Genomic DNA, 14,907 nt, shown 5'->3' on the forward strand with positions numbered 1-14,907 from the left:
CAACAAAAGCTTCTGTAGGGAATATATTTCTTGGCTGTTTACTGTTCTTGTTTCCTTCCATAACTGCCTGTTTTTGAGATTGCTGCTGTAGCAACAACTCCATTTCCAGTGGTGAGGATTTATCATCACAAAGTTACTGGGTGTGTTTCAGATAGCATACAAATATTTTAAGTAGTAAAAATAATTGCAGGTTTGAAGCCAAGCACTAAGAGAAACTGTTGCCCTGACCACATTGCAGCCTGCAAGCAGGGAAACATTTCTATGCTAGGCACAAGTGGGGGCTTCTTACCACTGATATATCAGTAATTTCAGTCATTTTAATACCCACATACAGATTTCAGAACGTTTCTTTAGATTTGCGGATTTGAAAACCGAAAATGAAACACACTGTCCTTCCTAGACTCATATCACGAGATTCGGGCAAAAGAGATTTATGAGACAGGTGAAGGGTGTGTACAACAGATGATCTTGGCTTTCACCAAGTCACTTAAATCCCATTTCCAATAGCAAGCTCTGCCCTTTAGATAAAAGTCTTACCACAAGTTATCAGGCATCAGTTTTCTGTGCTTCAAAGACATTTGTGAAAATGGTACTTAGTCACATCAAAAAACTGTCAAAAAGGGTGAGAAGAGTTGGAAGCAAACCTTCAGCCTTAAATTCTGGGTTACTAGGGTCAAACTGTAGCATGTGACCTCTAATTAAGTCATAGCTGCCTGGGCACATCTGAGAGGAGGATTAATACCTGCCATGAGTGATTCATGTCGCTCCCTGAAGGCACGCAGCTGGAATCTGTCAGCTGAAAGGCAGGCAGTAAGTAGTGCTCTGGGTCCAAGTTCTCCTGTCCTCTGGCAGGCTGAAGCTCAAACCCCGAAGCATTTGCTAATGCCTGTCATATTGGCACAGAAATGTCTGTGCACTATAAATATTTAACATCTGCAAAATGTTGAACTAAAAGTGTCTGTATTTTGAACATTTGTTTTAGTGTTTGCACGCCATGGAGATCCAAGTAATGATTCAGTTTCTACCTGTAATTCTTATGCAACTATTTAGAGTCCTTACAAATGTGACCCAGGAAGATGAAGTAGCTGTCAACTGCACCATGTGAGTGTCTGGTAAACCATCTGTCTTTCTTCAGTTGCAAACGCAAAGCCACAAACTACAGTGCAAGCCCGGGTGTGGTTTCACAGCACAGGGAGCTAAGTGACAGCGCTCGCTGTCCACTGCTGCGTGGTCGCACGGTCATGCAGTGGAGCACCAGACGCTGTCTTCCTCTGGCACAGGCAAATGGCATGAGGCAGTGTGGGGCCCTTTTCCTGGGAGCTGAGAAGGAGTGCTGGTGATGGCGAGGAGGTGAGGGGATGCTTAGGCAAGTGATTTCGGGGAAACCATCCTGATATTTTGTCACTCGCTACGAGAAATATAATTAGCAGTAGTCCTAGGTGACATCTGTGGTGAGGTATCCTAGTGCAGCACCTGGAACCTAGGGTTTGGATTTTCTCCTCCCCACCACTTCGTTTGACTCACAGGCTTCGTTCTGGAGGTTTCAGACCTCCCTTCAGCAGTCGGGCAGGGTTTGCTGGAGGGGCTTGCTGCTGCCAGGGAAGCCGGTTACTGGCATGCTGAAATGTTCATGGGTGCCCCAGCTGTCGGTGGTGTCACCATGGGTGGGAGCTTGAACCCCAAAAGCCCCATGGAGCGGGGTGCTGCCTCCCTGGAGGCTGCCTCAGGCAGTCCCTGCCCAGCTGTGGCAGCAGCCCCCAGAGGGCAGTGCTGCCTAGCGCCTGGCTGCCGTGCCGCTGCTTCCAAACAGAGCAAAAGGTCTGAAAGTGCCTTTCAGTCCTGCCTCTGGTCACCATGCGCATAAACCGAAGGATGTGTTAAAAACATGCATCTTCCTCCTATGGCTCTTGCTCCGTAAAGTGCTGCAATGCCTAGGGGAATGCTGGATGCCGCTGCATGGAGGGCTTGCTCCGACTGCAGGAAGAACTGTGCATCCACATATCAAACGCCTCTTGCTCTCGTCAAACCAAAGATCAGAGACAGCCCTGGTTCCCCAAGGATATACATCCCATTGCAGTCGCAGTCCTGGGTTGAAGGTGCGGGGACTGCTTCTGTGCCAAGCACTCTCCCATTCTGCTCAAATTGCCAGAGGACAAGGACAGGGGAATAAGTGACCCCACAGCTACCTTCTGGGTGACCAGCTCCCACGTTCAGCTCCACAGATCTGTACAAAGTTTGGCCTGATCCTTTCCTGTTTGTCAGTAGTTCTCTGTTAATGACAACTGCTTTCTTATCCAGGGTTTCAGAGTGGAATTTAAAACCAGCCTTATCTGATAAGCGGCTTGTAAACTCCTCTCTGTGGTTTGGCCTATGGGGTCTATGACAATGTGCAACAGTTTGTTGTTCCCTCTGACTTGAACTGGAATGTAAATTCCTGATGCTGGCTGGGGAAGCCAGGCACTTGCTGCCTTCATCAACTTCCTGGAGTGCTTCCAGAGGGCTGGCATGTTCTTCAGGGGTTGTGTATCCCCAGTGAACTGCAAGACAGCAGCCTGAAAATAATCTAGCACACGTAACAAGGAGCAAGGGAGGATACAAGTGACATCAATTCAGTAAAAAAGAGCCTTCAAAATTAATACATTTGGAGGAACCAGGAAGATATAACAACCATGGAGAATTTTTCTCCACTTCTCAGCAGAGATCTTTTGTTGTTGTTGTTTTGTTTTTGTTTGTGTTGTTGTTTTTTTTTATTGATTTTTCAGATTTGGTGTAGTGTTATGGTTGTTAGAAATCACTCTTATTAGCATTAGGAAAAAATTCACAATGAGGACAGACTCGACACGCAATAAGCTGTATGATGTGGATGAATTGGTGGTGTGCAGAAGATGAAATTTGGCTCCCTCTTCATGTAGAGATCTGGATATGCATCTTGTGTTGGGTGACACCAGCCAAAGAGAACTGGCTGCAGAGCAGATGAACTTCATATTTTCATTTTTGACTTATCTAACCCCTGAATGTTGTTCAGGTGCCTAACGCTCACTGCAACATGGGTTTAAGGATCTGCAGACTTTAATCCTGGTATGCACAGAGGCTAATGAGTAGAAGATATCCTCCACAGAGAATCACTCCACCTCACCTCCTTGTGTAGGGAGCATTGAACATTGAAGGTAGCTGGTCAAGGTGACACCTGGTCCAGTCCAGCATCAGGATAAAAAGCTTTGGGTGCTCAGCTCTAGGTGCTCTGTCGATAGATTGAGCTATGGCAAGGATGGTGCAGCCACAACAACTGTGAGGGACGCTGGCCTGCAAGTACTGTCTGGAAAACCAGGACCTTTGCAGCAATCAGACCTTGCCAGTGTTGAGGCTTTGGGGGTTGAGCAGGATAGGGCACAGCCGGTGTCTGCTTTCATGAGCTGGAGGAACTTGCCCTCGCGCTGCATGCTGAACACAAACCACATTTCTCCCCAGGGTTCTTCTGCACATAGTGTCCAAGTGCCATGAAGAAGGCCTAGACCACTACTTGCGCTCCTTCATAAAGGTCAGTCATGACATACCATTCTGTGAAACTCCCTGGTGGGAGCAGGCAAACCACTGACATTGTGCTTCTTGCCTTTCAGTACGTCTTTCGAGCTGAGAAACCCAGTGTTGCACAGGCGAAGATGACCCATGAAATACTGGTCCTTTCCATGGCCACGATTTTGAAACAATCAGCAGATTTTCTAGCCATCAATAAGCTACTCAAGGTGAAGTGCTGGTAGTATTTGGCTGCCAAAGGTAGAAGTGGATCGGGAATAAAAGGGGAAAAGGGGATCTGGAATAAAGCCCAGCATTTCCACCCATCCAAGCCCACCAAGGAGCAAAGCTACCAGGGCAGCTCCTTGTATCCACATCCTTGAGGTTCTCCCCTTACAACAGAGACAAGTCCTCGTAGAGGACTTGACTGTGTTAAGGTTCATGGCCAGACACAGCAAAGGGCTTTCCAATTTGCCAGTTTTATGTTTTTTCTTCATGCCATACGTGGGAATCAAACAGTTCCTGCCCTTCTGGGTAGGATTGCACCTTAAACTCTGCTGGCTGCTTGCAGAATGCCTTGGGGTGCAGAGGGATGGAGCTATTCTCACCCCAAGGCTGGCAAGACTCCTCCAGGTAGCACAGCATGCTTCCAGATTGCTTCCCATGCCAAGCTGGCTGTGCAAGCACAGCCGTGCTTACAAAATGTCATTTGATTGCGAACTCTATCTCCCACACTGCTTCTTCCCCAAATAGTCAAGCATGTTCAGTCCTGCTTAGAAAAAAAAATAATATTCTTTGTTTGTTCTAGTACTCGTGGTTTTTCTTTGAAGCACTGGCAAAATCAATGGCAATATACTTACTGGAAGAAAACAAAATCAAGGTAAAAATGAATTTGTTCAATGCTGCATTACAGAGCTGTCACAAACTAATTCTCCTCCATTTTTTTAATGAAAAACTATGTAATTCTTTATTTAAAAAAAAAAAAAAAAAAGACAAGCTGAATGGCTAGCCAGATCATTCCTTTTTTTTCTTTTCTTTTCCTCTTTTCTCTTTCTCATTCTCTTTCGTAATTTAAAAATTCCAGATCTCCCTGTGGCTTGTGCAGCCTTTCTTTTCTATTACAAGCTACTGTAGTTTCAGCCACAGCTTTTTTTTGTGCCAATGTTTTATTAGGAAGCAACATAAACAAATATCAAAAACATAAACAAATGTTGAAGGGAACTTGTGCCTGTGCTCAGTTCTCTCCCAGCTGCTTGCCTGCAGCACTGAGTGTACGACATGCTTTTGGTTTCAGCTGCCCAGGGGCCAGCGGTTTCCTGACTCCTACCAGCATGCCCTGCATTCGCTCCTGCTTGCCATCATTCCTCACGTGACCATACGCTATAACGAAATCCCTGAAGAATCCAGGAATGCCAATTTTAGCTTGGCTAATTTCCTGAAGGTCAGCAGTTTCTTTCATTCTCCCAGGCTTTAAAAAAAAAAAAAAAAAAAAAAAAGTAACAAGCAAACAAATATGTTTTTAGTGTCTCATCTCTCAGGTTTCTTCAGTGATGAAAACTCAAGAGATTAGCTTTCCTAGGAAAGAAACAATCTCTTTCTGAGAGACTATGATGCTGAATGTTATCTAGGGTTTTCAGTCATGACTAGAAACGGTTCAAAACCTGAGATGAAATATGCATGTTCTCATTTTAAATATTTCTGTTCTCCACTGGAGACTTAAGTGAGGTCATCCAAATAATTTCAGAGAAACAGGATCAAGCAAATTGAGACCCAGAGGATTAAATCTGGCTGCTGGTGGGATGGTAGCGTGGAGATGATTGCTTTCTTCTTTAATGATTGGTCACATGCCACTATGTTTTCTGCAGCGTTGTTTGACCTTTATGGACAGAGGATTTGTTTTTAACCTGATAAATGATTACATTTCTGGATTCAGCCCAAAAGACCCTAAGGTATGTAGTGCATTTCTTGAAAGGTGGTTTGTGGTTGTACTTGTCTACCTCAGCCCAAGCTCTGCAGTGACTATTTCATACCACGCCTGGAGGCCTTTTAGACACTATTCTTGCAGAGCTTTCTGTAGGCAGAGACCTCTCTGTCTAGGCTGAGAGCCTCTATGCAGCTAAGCTTTAAAACAATATAAAGAGCCAGAACTAAAGGAGGAGCTGGTTAACGGTCTGGATGAAAAAGGTAAAGAAATCCCAAGTGACAGTTGCATGCAGTGATGCTTAAGAGGAAATCACAAAAATTGGTCAATTATTACTGAGTTCACCAAATGGTATTTGTATTCCTCGGTCTTTGTATAAGAAACACAGAACTGGAAGCAAATAAGTCAACCTGAAAACATATTTTTTGTTTGTCTATTTGTTTGTTTTTTCCTCAGCTGCTGGTTGAATACAAGTTTGAATTTCTTCAAACCATTTGCAATCATGAGCACTACATTCCTCTGAACTTACCAATGACCTTTTCCAAACCCAAGCTGCAGAGAATTCAAGGTATGTCCTTTCTCAAGGGACAGGCTAGAAAGCCATAATCTGTCATTCTCGATGGCCTCAAACCAGACATAACTTGCTTTACTGTCAAGGAAATTTATGTCTGAGTTAGCCTTATTTACATTAACCTTGGGAAAAGATGCTGCTCTGGCAGTATTGCCTTATTGGGCTCCAGAATGGTCTGCAATCAGTCCTTCCAGTATTTTCTGTGTTTAAATTCACAAGGGATTCACAATATCTAAAACAAATTGCCCCAATTTCAGTAAATACAAGTTGTACACGTGTAATCCTTAGTTTCTACAACTGTCAGTGTCCCCTGAGAAGTATTGTTTCTCATCAATCAGGGCCGTAGTGAATGGAGATAAAAGAGAAAAGATTGCATTTGCTGTTCTGCTGCCAGCCCTCTTTATGGCCACAAGAAGGTGATTTAGGTTGCTTTCTGCTTTCATTTTGAACACAAGTATAGCTGTGCACAGTGCATTCAAGCTTGTTCTCAAGCCTGGGCTGAAGGCAGTCAGCAGAGGACTTGAGCCCATGCCAATCCTTAGTGCACAGCATGGATGTATGTGCCATGGCACCATCACGCATTCAGCCTGCTTTTGTAGTCACACCATGTCCCCTTCAGTCCTGATGTTGCTCACCACAGGACAGATGTGGTTTGCAAGGGCCCGAGCTGAGGTGCTGTATTTTGTGTTTGTATTTGGCTGCAGCTGGGCTACTGATGACGGTAGGAATGCACAGTGCTGGGCCCAGAGTGCCTCACTGGCATCCTAAGATTGTTATAGACATAGCCTCATGCTCTCTGGGTCCTGATTTCGTATCCGTGCTAGACAAATGTAGTGAAAATTGCCAGATCTGGGTGCTAATAACCTGGCCAAGACAAGTACCAGAGAGGAAGGTGAGGCTTGGGATTTCCTATGTGATTTCCACAGGGATTTATTTTGTTGGAGATGAGGGAATGTTTGGCTGTGCCTCCAGAAGCAGCCATGCAAATCCCAAAGGGGTTAGGTTCCCTTTGCATCCTGGTGGCAAAAGCAGCAATAACTCAGGTTTCCTTTATTCTGGTATGTTTCTGACTGCTCTGAGTTTTGTGGGCCAGGTGCTAACACTGGTGTACACTTACATCAGTTTGGCTACTTGCCTGCCATAGTTTTAACAAAGAGCATTGCTAGAAATGGCTGGGAAACAGAAAAACACACAACCACAGTGCCTCCCCATTGCTTATTAGTGGCATGATAACATAACAATGCTCTCTCATAATTAACATTCACTTTTGCGTTGCTTTAACTGAAAAGACATAAGAGCAGGTCACCTTTCCTCTTCTGTTTTACTGTAACTGGGACCTGACAGTTGAGATTTTGCTTTTAAAATACCCTCAAGTAGCAAAGTGTCTTTGTGGTAGTGCCTGTGCTATGCTTGCCGTGGTAGAGGCATAGTGGTACATCTCCATTGCAGACTCATCTGTTTTCAAGGACAGAACTGTAATTACAGGAGACAGTGGGCTCAGAGGTTGGGAACTATGATGTGCGTATCACCAAGGAAATGTCCTGCTGGGGAGCCTCACGTCTGTCTCAGCTTAATTTGAACAAAGACAGGGGACATGCCCAGCCCCCTAGTACTCTGTTCCTTGGGGAAAAAAAAGGAATAGCCTCCAGGAAGATGGAAAAAGAGAGCTTCTGCAGCAGAAGCTGGTATAGATGGGGCTGCAGGCAGAGCACATCCCAGTGGGCTAGAAGACTGTATCTTGGAGCAGTTTCTTTGAAACATCTTAACTGATGAGAGGCTGGTAGCTGGTCTGCATCCCTATTGCCTCTCCTTGGGGACTTGTGTGTTTCATCAGCCAGAGCAAACCACCAAGCCTGTCCTCAGTCAGCAGCACAGAGTTGTTTTTGCAATCTTTTGATAGCAAAAAAACCCAAGAGATTGACAGAAGTTGGAAGTTAAGCAAGTAGCTTGTAAAAATATTAAAACGTGACGTACTCTCTAATTTCTTCAAGATGTGTTTGCTTTTGCTGTCTTTGATGGTCCCTTTTCTTTTTACCCACAAATTGGATTATTTTTTTTTTATTTGCTGGGAAACAGTTCACTTCAGTGGATAGGTCCAGTTGGTGTAACTGAAACCTCTAATGTCAAATTAAATATACAACCTCCAATCAATTAGCTTGCATCCAACTAATAAGATTACCATGATGTGTGACACTTAGGCATTTACTAACATGACTAACAATGAAAGCGAGATAATAGTTCAGATTGCTTTCTTTTTCCTCTGAATCAGATTTTCACAAACCAATAAATGCTACTTATGAATCAACCAATTTAAAATTATGTTTTGCATAGGACAAAGCTGTTGGTACCCTTTGGCTGGGATTTTCAAAGCTGTGTGTATACACCATGCATAACCACAGAAAAGCTTTCATACTTGTGGGGCTTTCAAAAACATCTGAGCTGAGCACACAGGTTTTGTACCCTTTGGGGGAGGAATGCAGAACTTTGAGGTTATCCCTTGAGGCTTAGTGCTGCAATGCAACAGTCAAACGGTTGTCTGTTGTGGGTCTGATTAGGCATATGGGCTGCCCAAAAGAGATAACGGTGTCAGGGTAAGGTCATTTGTAGCAGGCTGAGCGAGCATGCAACCCACTCTGAAATCTGTGTCTCAGTCGCTTTTCTGCTGCATTACCCAGGCAAGTCAGTGAAATTGATGCCTCATCTTTGTTGCACTCGCTCCTTTGATCACAGTATAGATACAGACTGAATCTATGTGAGATGCAGAGCGTGCGTTAACCAAGTTGATTAGGTACTGAGCTGCCTTTCTCCTGGTAGTCAGAGCTGCTTCTAAGCTGTGCTGAGTGTTTGTTGTTGAGAAGCTAATGGAGTCTCTCAACTTCTGGCAAGCAGCTTCCTGGAACCCTGCCCTGGTTCCCGGGTCCTTGCAGCGGGGCTGGAAAGCCTGGCTGTGTAAACTGCTGGAGGATGCAGTAGAGGTCACTTGGCACCACGTCCTTGTTTGCATCCCTCATCCCAGCAGAGCCTCTGCTCTGCTCTCTAACCCTGGTGACAAGGAATGCAGGTTTCACAGAGGATGTGGAACAAGCTGCAGAGATGGCACTACCAGAGCTGGACGACTGTGATAACCATGCAGTCTCCTTACCGCTCTCGCAGCTGCACTGTGGAGCTTAGTGCCTCTGCTGCCTGGGCACTCCAGGAATTTGTAGGGTCACATGGAGTGAGGAAGGAGCCTGTCAGCTCCCAGGCAGTAAGTCATGCTGTCTTTCCCTCTTTCACCCATCTCTGACTTTGCAAATTAGTCCTAATCCTTCATTTAGCTGCGGCTGAAATACTGAGGGCCACAATTAACAACTAGTCTGAGCTGGAAGACGCCAAGTTCTTTAATATAACTTAACTCAGTGGTGAAAAAAACTGTAGTCAGTACAGGCTTTATTAAAAGATCACTGCACTGCAGAAGAGAGTATGATGAACTGTGCTCTTGGACTGTTTTGGCTTACTTGACTGTTCTGTCTCACTCTGAATAGATATTTGGAACAGTTTCCTTAACCATTGCTTTGCTGTTTCTTTCAGATGTAAATCTTGAATACAGTTTAACTGATGAGTATTGCAAGCATCATTTCCTGGTGGGGATGCTTCTCAGAGAAGCCTCTGTTGCCTTGCAGGACAACTATGATATCAGATATACGGCCATTTCAGTCTTAAAAAATCTCTTGATAAAGCACGCCTTCGACAACAGATACCAGCACAAGGTCAGGAATATTTTGTTGGCTTTTAAATGTAAAGTTCTTGAATTTTATGAAAAATCTTACATCAGAATTTTAGATCTTGCACGGTGCACTGAGGGTGTTCTCATTACTATTTAGGAAACTGTTTTAAGTAACTGATATTTATGACATTACAGAAATAGCTCTGAGAAATGGTCCAGGAATACAAATAATTCAGTAAGATAACTGCAGCGCTCTTATCCACGCTGAGTATTTAGATAAAGCTCTGAGCCAGTAAGGAACCTGAGAGTGTCGTTAGCCAAGAGGCTGTTCAAAGTTAAGCAATGGCAATGTTCTTCTGGTCTTGGGCTTAAATTAATATCCTGCATTAATATACTATAATTAGGAAGCAGGACAGATCTCTGTTACAAGTCAGCTGCATGTTTGGCTAATTAGTGAATCAAGAGAAGATCTGTGGATTCTCATGAGACGCTGGATTTCCGCTGAGGAGCTTTCAGCTTTCTTTGGTCAGAGGTTCAGCATGCAGTATTGGTGAAAGCGACTGGAGGTGGACTTGTTTTCTTTCTGGATGCTGATCTCTCCTGAAGTACGTGCCATTGAAAGTACAGGGCTACCTGTCTAAGTACTACCTGTCCTTGCTGTAAGCTGAAAACAAGCCTCTTTTTAGAGTTTAGCTCCTAAAATTGCTCCGAGTTCGCTGCCATCTGGGTTTTGTCTGGGAATATGGATAGTATCCTGGGCATGAAGGGTAAAAATGACCCAAATGTGCTAGGGACTCCTACCCCTCTGCATGGACAAGAACCAGCTCCTCTCCTCTCCCATCTCTGCGTCTTTGGCAGCATCACTAGATGGGCTGAGCAGGAGATAGTCTTGTTTTTCTCTGCAGCAAGGATTCCTGGTGACTTGTACAGCCTGGAAACAAAACCACAGCACGTGGTAGTTGGCCAGACTTGGTGTAACAGGAGAGATTTGCCAGCTGTCTGCCAAGGCTGGGTCAGAGGCAGCCTGTTTCTGCTCTTTTGGGTGCCTGAAAACTCTTATGCTAATTCAGAAGATGTTTGCCTCATCAGTGTGCAGCCTCCTCAAAAATACCATGTGCCTTAGAATTGTCCCTCTGGATTTTTGTACATGTGGTGCTCTGGGCTTCATGGCCAGGAAGCTGTCTGAAGCCAGGGCATGATGCTCAGCTGGTGTCCTGGGAATCAATTGCATTGCAGGCAGGATAGGCTGACCATGGCAGGGTCTGTTGCTGCAGTCTTGCTCCAGCCAAGCAAACCTCATCTTTATCGATGCCTGAAAGAGGATTTGCTCAGCCTGTGATCATTTTCAAGATTTCTTGTATTGTTTGTCATACTGAATCACAAGAAAATGTTGGATTCTTGTATCAGTTAAAATGCACCATTCGATTTGCAAGCCTTAGATACCTTTTTCTAACCTTTCTGTCAAGTCCAGAATAATCGATTTTTATCAAGAAAAGAATTGGTTGTCAAATAGTGCTACATTTAGAAAAGCCAAACAGACTACTTTTGATCATTTCAAAAGTTTAAAAACAAGTCTGTATCAGTTAATTCAAGTTAATCCTTTCATACAAACTGTTCTAACTAGGAGCATTTGTTACAGAGAATTCCCAACTGGAAGCAATAGTCAGCACCAGGCAAAAAGCGAACGTTTTTAGTTCATTGCTCCTGAGTGTTGCACTTGAAAATCAAGCCATGTGAGTGAAGTGCCAGTTAAAGAGTTAGGAAATCCGGGATTTAGTTTGTCACACTTCCTGTATGACTGTGAATGTCATTCAGCCCCCGAAATCCCTGACTTCCCAAAGATTGTAGCTAAAAGGGTAATATCCACTGGTAGCTGGAGAAGTGGTGATGAGAACTCAAACCAACCCATGCCTTCAGACACCATATAGAGTGTAAATATATATGTATGTATGTATATATACATTTCAGCTAAAGAGTTTCCCTTTTTCACTGTAGAAAGCCTGCACTCTTACCTACGTTGTCCTCCCTTTTTTTCAGAACCAGCAGGCAAAAATAGCCCAGCTCTACCTGCCGCTCTTTGGGCTGCTCCTGGAAAACATCCAGCGAGTGGCCGGACGCGACGTGCTCTCCTGCGCAGCCGCCTCCAGTCCTGTGAGTGCAGCCCCGTGACCCCACACCGCTCCCCCCTGCACCTCCTCTCCCTGTGCACCCTCAGTTGCAACTCCCACCGCCTGCAGCTAGCCTTAACTGTGGATATACGTTTTTTGTGTTTTTTTTTTTTTTTTTTTTTTTCTCCCCGCCATCCACTAATGTGCTTTTTTATTTAATTTGGCATTTCCTGTGACTTTGCTCTGTCTGCTGGACTGCTGTTTTGCTTGCTATTGTTCAGTGTATTTCTTTACAGCATATGTAGTGCTGTACGGTGAGGTAAGTCCCTCCAGCTGGAGTGAGTTGGACCAGGACTCAGCCTCAGCCTCCAGTAGCTTTTCCGGGAACTGTCTGCCTGCCTGAGGGATCTGTGTGGACTCAGCCTTACAGACTAGGCTTTCCTCCTTGTTTAGCGCAAAGTGACAACAACAACAAAGATATTTAAATAATAATTTCAAATCAAGTGATGAAACATTAAAGGGATAACACTGACATCATTTCCTTTAATATGTTTTACTGTTCCCCGAGTCATTTGTCTCCTTGTCGTGGGTGAAAGGAAATAGATTTATTTTTGTTTCATCTGCATTTTAAAAGTTGCCCTAATTTTCTTTTTTATTTCATTATTCTATTCTATAGAAGAATTGGTATTAGCTCCCATTGGTCACAACAAAACTCATATTTCTTTACAGGCATCCAGAGATGAATTCATGTGCAGTTTTGCATCCCCCTCAAATAGATCCAGCCTGATTGCAGACAAAGATACAGGTAAATTAACTTTTCTAAAACATTGCTTTTGTTTTTATTTTCAGTGTAACTATCACCAGTCCTTGGTAGGCACAGCTGGTAAACAGCTCTCTCCCAAAATCTGAAATAGCCATCTGCTCAACAACTTCTAAGAGCTTGCATGCTTTTCCCAGGATGTGGTGGGACCCTGTGTGTCCTTTCCAGATGAACCAACTTTAAACAAAGGATTTCTGCATGCCCCATCTGTACTGTCCAAATTGCATCCCCCACTTGTTGTCCATGATGCATTGAGGAGTGTGGGTGCAAACCATGTCATTTTGGGTGTTTCTTTTTGTTTTATTGTCCAGCCAGTGGAGCAGCACTTCCAAATGGCCATGGGATAAAGCGAGAGGACTCAAAAGGATCCCTGAACTCAGAAGGGGCAACCAGTTCACCGGATCAGTGTGAAAATGTAATGCATCTGGGGTTAGAAAGGATGGCATTTACTGCACCAGAATGTGGGCTGTGTACAGGCTGTTTTAGATAAGGGAGAGGGAAAAGGACTTCCCTGTGGTAACAAACTCAAAGAACAGCTTATAAAAACCTCTCTTTGGAAACAATCAGATTCACGTTTCATAGTGGAGGTCAGACTCACTGGTCTGGTATGCCTTCCCTCTTTAAAAATCTCTGAGCTAAAAATATAACAGCTGACAAATTATGAAATATGAAAGCCAAAATCCATGGGGAAAGTCCATCTGCATATACCGATGTGCAGATGCATTCCCTGTGCTTGGATGGATCTGAGCTGATCAGTGCCTGGTATGTGGCACTGGGAACTGGTTTCCACAGACGGCTGGGTGGTAAAGTGCATTGACATGAGGTTACCGGTGACTGCTGACTCAAGAGAAGATGAGATATTTGTAGGAAAATCAACACAGGTTAATAACCACAGTCCCAAACTTGCATAAGGTGACCGTGGTCACACCAAAAAGAGGTCTGGTCCAAATATTCATATAGTGTGTACTCTCTTTGGCAGATTGCACAGATGGAAATCAGGTATTTGTGCAGACCAGCCCCTGGTTTTCTTCAAGGCACTCTCCAGATGCCTAGGGTTGGCATAAATCATTGATGCATCTTGAAAAACTGTGGCCCTTCCAACAAGCAAAGCAAAGATTATCTGGGCTTCTGCTGGCTGTGTCCTGACACGCTCAGGAGAGGTGGGGCCTTTCATGCTCCCCTACATGAATCACAAAGCTACAAGTCCAAGTATAGCCAAATGCCTGAATATCAAACTGTTCATATTCAGCAGAGCTCAGCGCATATGCTTCCACCCTGCTGGCAGCAACACCTGGCTGGGTTTGCAGAAAGCACTACGGCTTTCAGCTCAGCTTATCCCCACAGCCAGACACCCTCTTCTGTGTCCTTGTAGGAATATTTTTCAGAGTAGTTGAAAATAGATTCTCTGTCATTAAATGTAATATCCTCAAAGCCCTGTAAAAGTAATGCCATGTGAAGGAGCACAGCTTTAAGGCTGCTCTACGGGGGTAGACATGTTACTTATCGCCTGTTCCCCTGGAGTAAGTTGTGTACTGACTTGATAGTTTGGCATGGTCAACAGCAAAGTTCTGGCTGTAGGACTGTATCTCCAACCCTAATCTGAATGTTTAAATCTGTTTTCTTATGACTCATATCCATAGCCTGTCACAGAATAAACAACAAATATGATCTGTGGGTCAGTCTCCAAACATATGAGGCACAGCTTTAAGAGAAGCATCCTCCTTAGAGCTTAATTGTATCCATTTGTCAGGGAATACAGCTAGGGCAAGCACAGAGAATGCAAAAAAAAAAAAAATAAAAATAATAAAAAAAAAAAGGTAAAACTGTAGGAGTCCAGTCTTTTCTACCACAGAATTCCCGGGCCTTTCCCACAAAGATTGACTCACCAGAAGGATTTCACTTATCTTTGCGTAATTCACCAAATAGGAGGGAAAAAAAAAAAAAAAAAAAAAAAAAAAGAACACAAAAGCCACTCCCAAAAGTCAGGAGAGGAAAAAAAAAAAGTTTCTTAAGTTGGAAGTTCCTGTTTTTTTAATAACTGTTATTTTGAAGTGTACATATTTGGCAGAAAATTAGATTATTGTTTTAAACCATGAAAGCTAATTAATTATTTTGTTTGATAAAAACTGACTTCAAAAACGTGAAGCCTAGATGCTCTAGAGAGCAGAAGTGAAAGTAAGATTGCCGTGCATTTTGCTGGATAAGTCATCACTCTCTGCCCAGACATTTTTTTCTGGGTGAAGAAGACTTTGGCTGTGCATCCAGGAT

At 43.9% G+C, this 14,907-nt stretch overlaps 1 protein-coding gene across 3 annotated transcripts in view; it reads left to right on the forward strand.

Moving 5' to 3' along the window:
* The window catches only part of DOCK11 (dedicator of cytokinesis 11), a 78,374-nt gene that overhangs the window by 37,904 nt on the left and 25,563 nt on the right, over window positions 1–14,907 (forward strand). For all 3 annotated transcript variants that reach the window (XM_032196048.1, XM_032196050.1, XM_032196051.1), the window contains exons 24-34: window positions 983–1,101; window positions 3,469–3,538; window positions 3,618–3,743; window positions 4,322–4,393; window positions 4,808–4,954; window positions 5,379–5,462; window positions 5,891–6,002; window positions 9,576–9,754; window positions 11,749–11,862; window positions 12,549–12,624; window positions 12,951–13,054. In XM_032196048.1, coding sequence (XP_032051939.1) covers window positions 983–1,101; window positions 3,469–3,538; window positions 3,618–3,743; window positions 4,322–4,393; window positions 4,808–4,954; window positions 5,379–5,462; window positions 5,891–6,002; window positions 9,576–9,754; window positions 11,749–11,862; window positions 12,549–12,624; window positions 12,951–13,054 — 1,203 coding nt within the window. The remainder of the gene's footprint in view (window positions 1–982; window positions 1,102–3,468; window positions 3,539–3,617; window positions 3,744–4,321; window positions 4,394–4,807; window positions 4,955–5,378; window positions 5,463–5,890; window positions 6,003–9,575; window positions 9,755–11,748; window positions 11,863–12,548; window positions 12,625–12,950; window positions 13,055–14,907) is intronic.

The sequence above is a fragment of the Aythya fuligula genome, chromosome 13, assembly GCF_009819795.1.
Source record: "Aythya fuligula isolate bAytFul2 chromosome 13, bAytFul2.pri, whole genome shotgun sequence".
Classification (NCBI taxonomy): Eukaryota; Metazoa; Chordata; class Aves; order Anseriformes; family Anatidae; genus Aythya; species Aythya fuligula.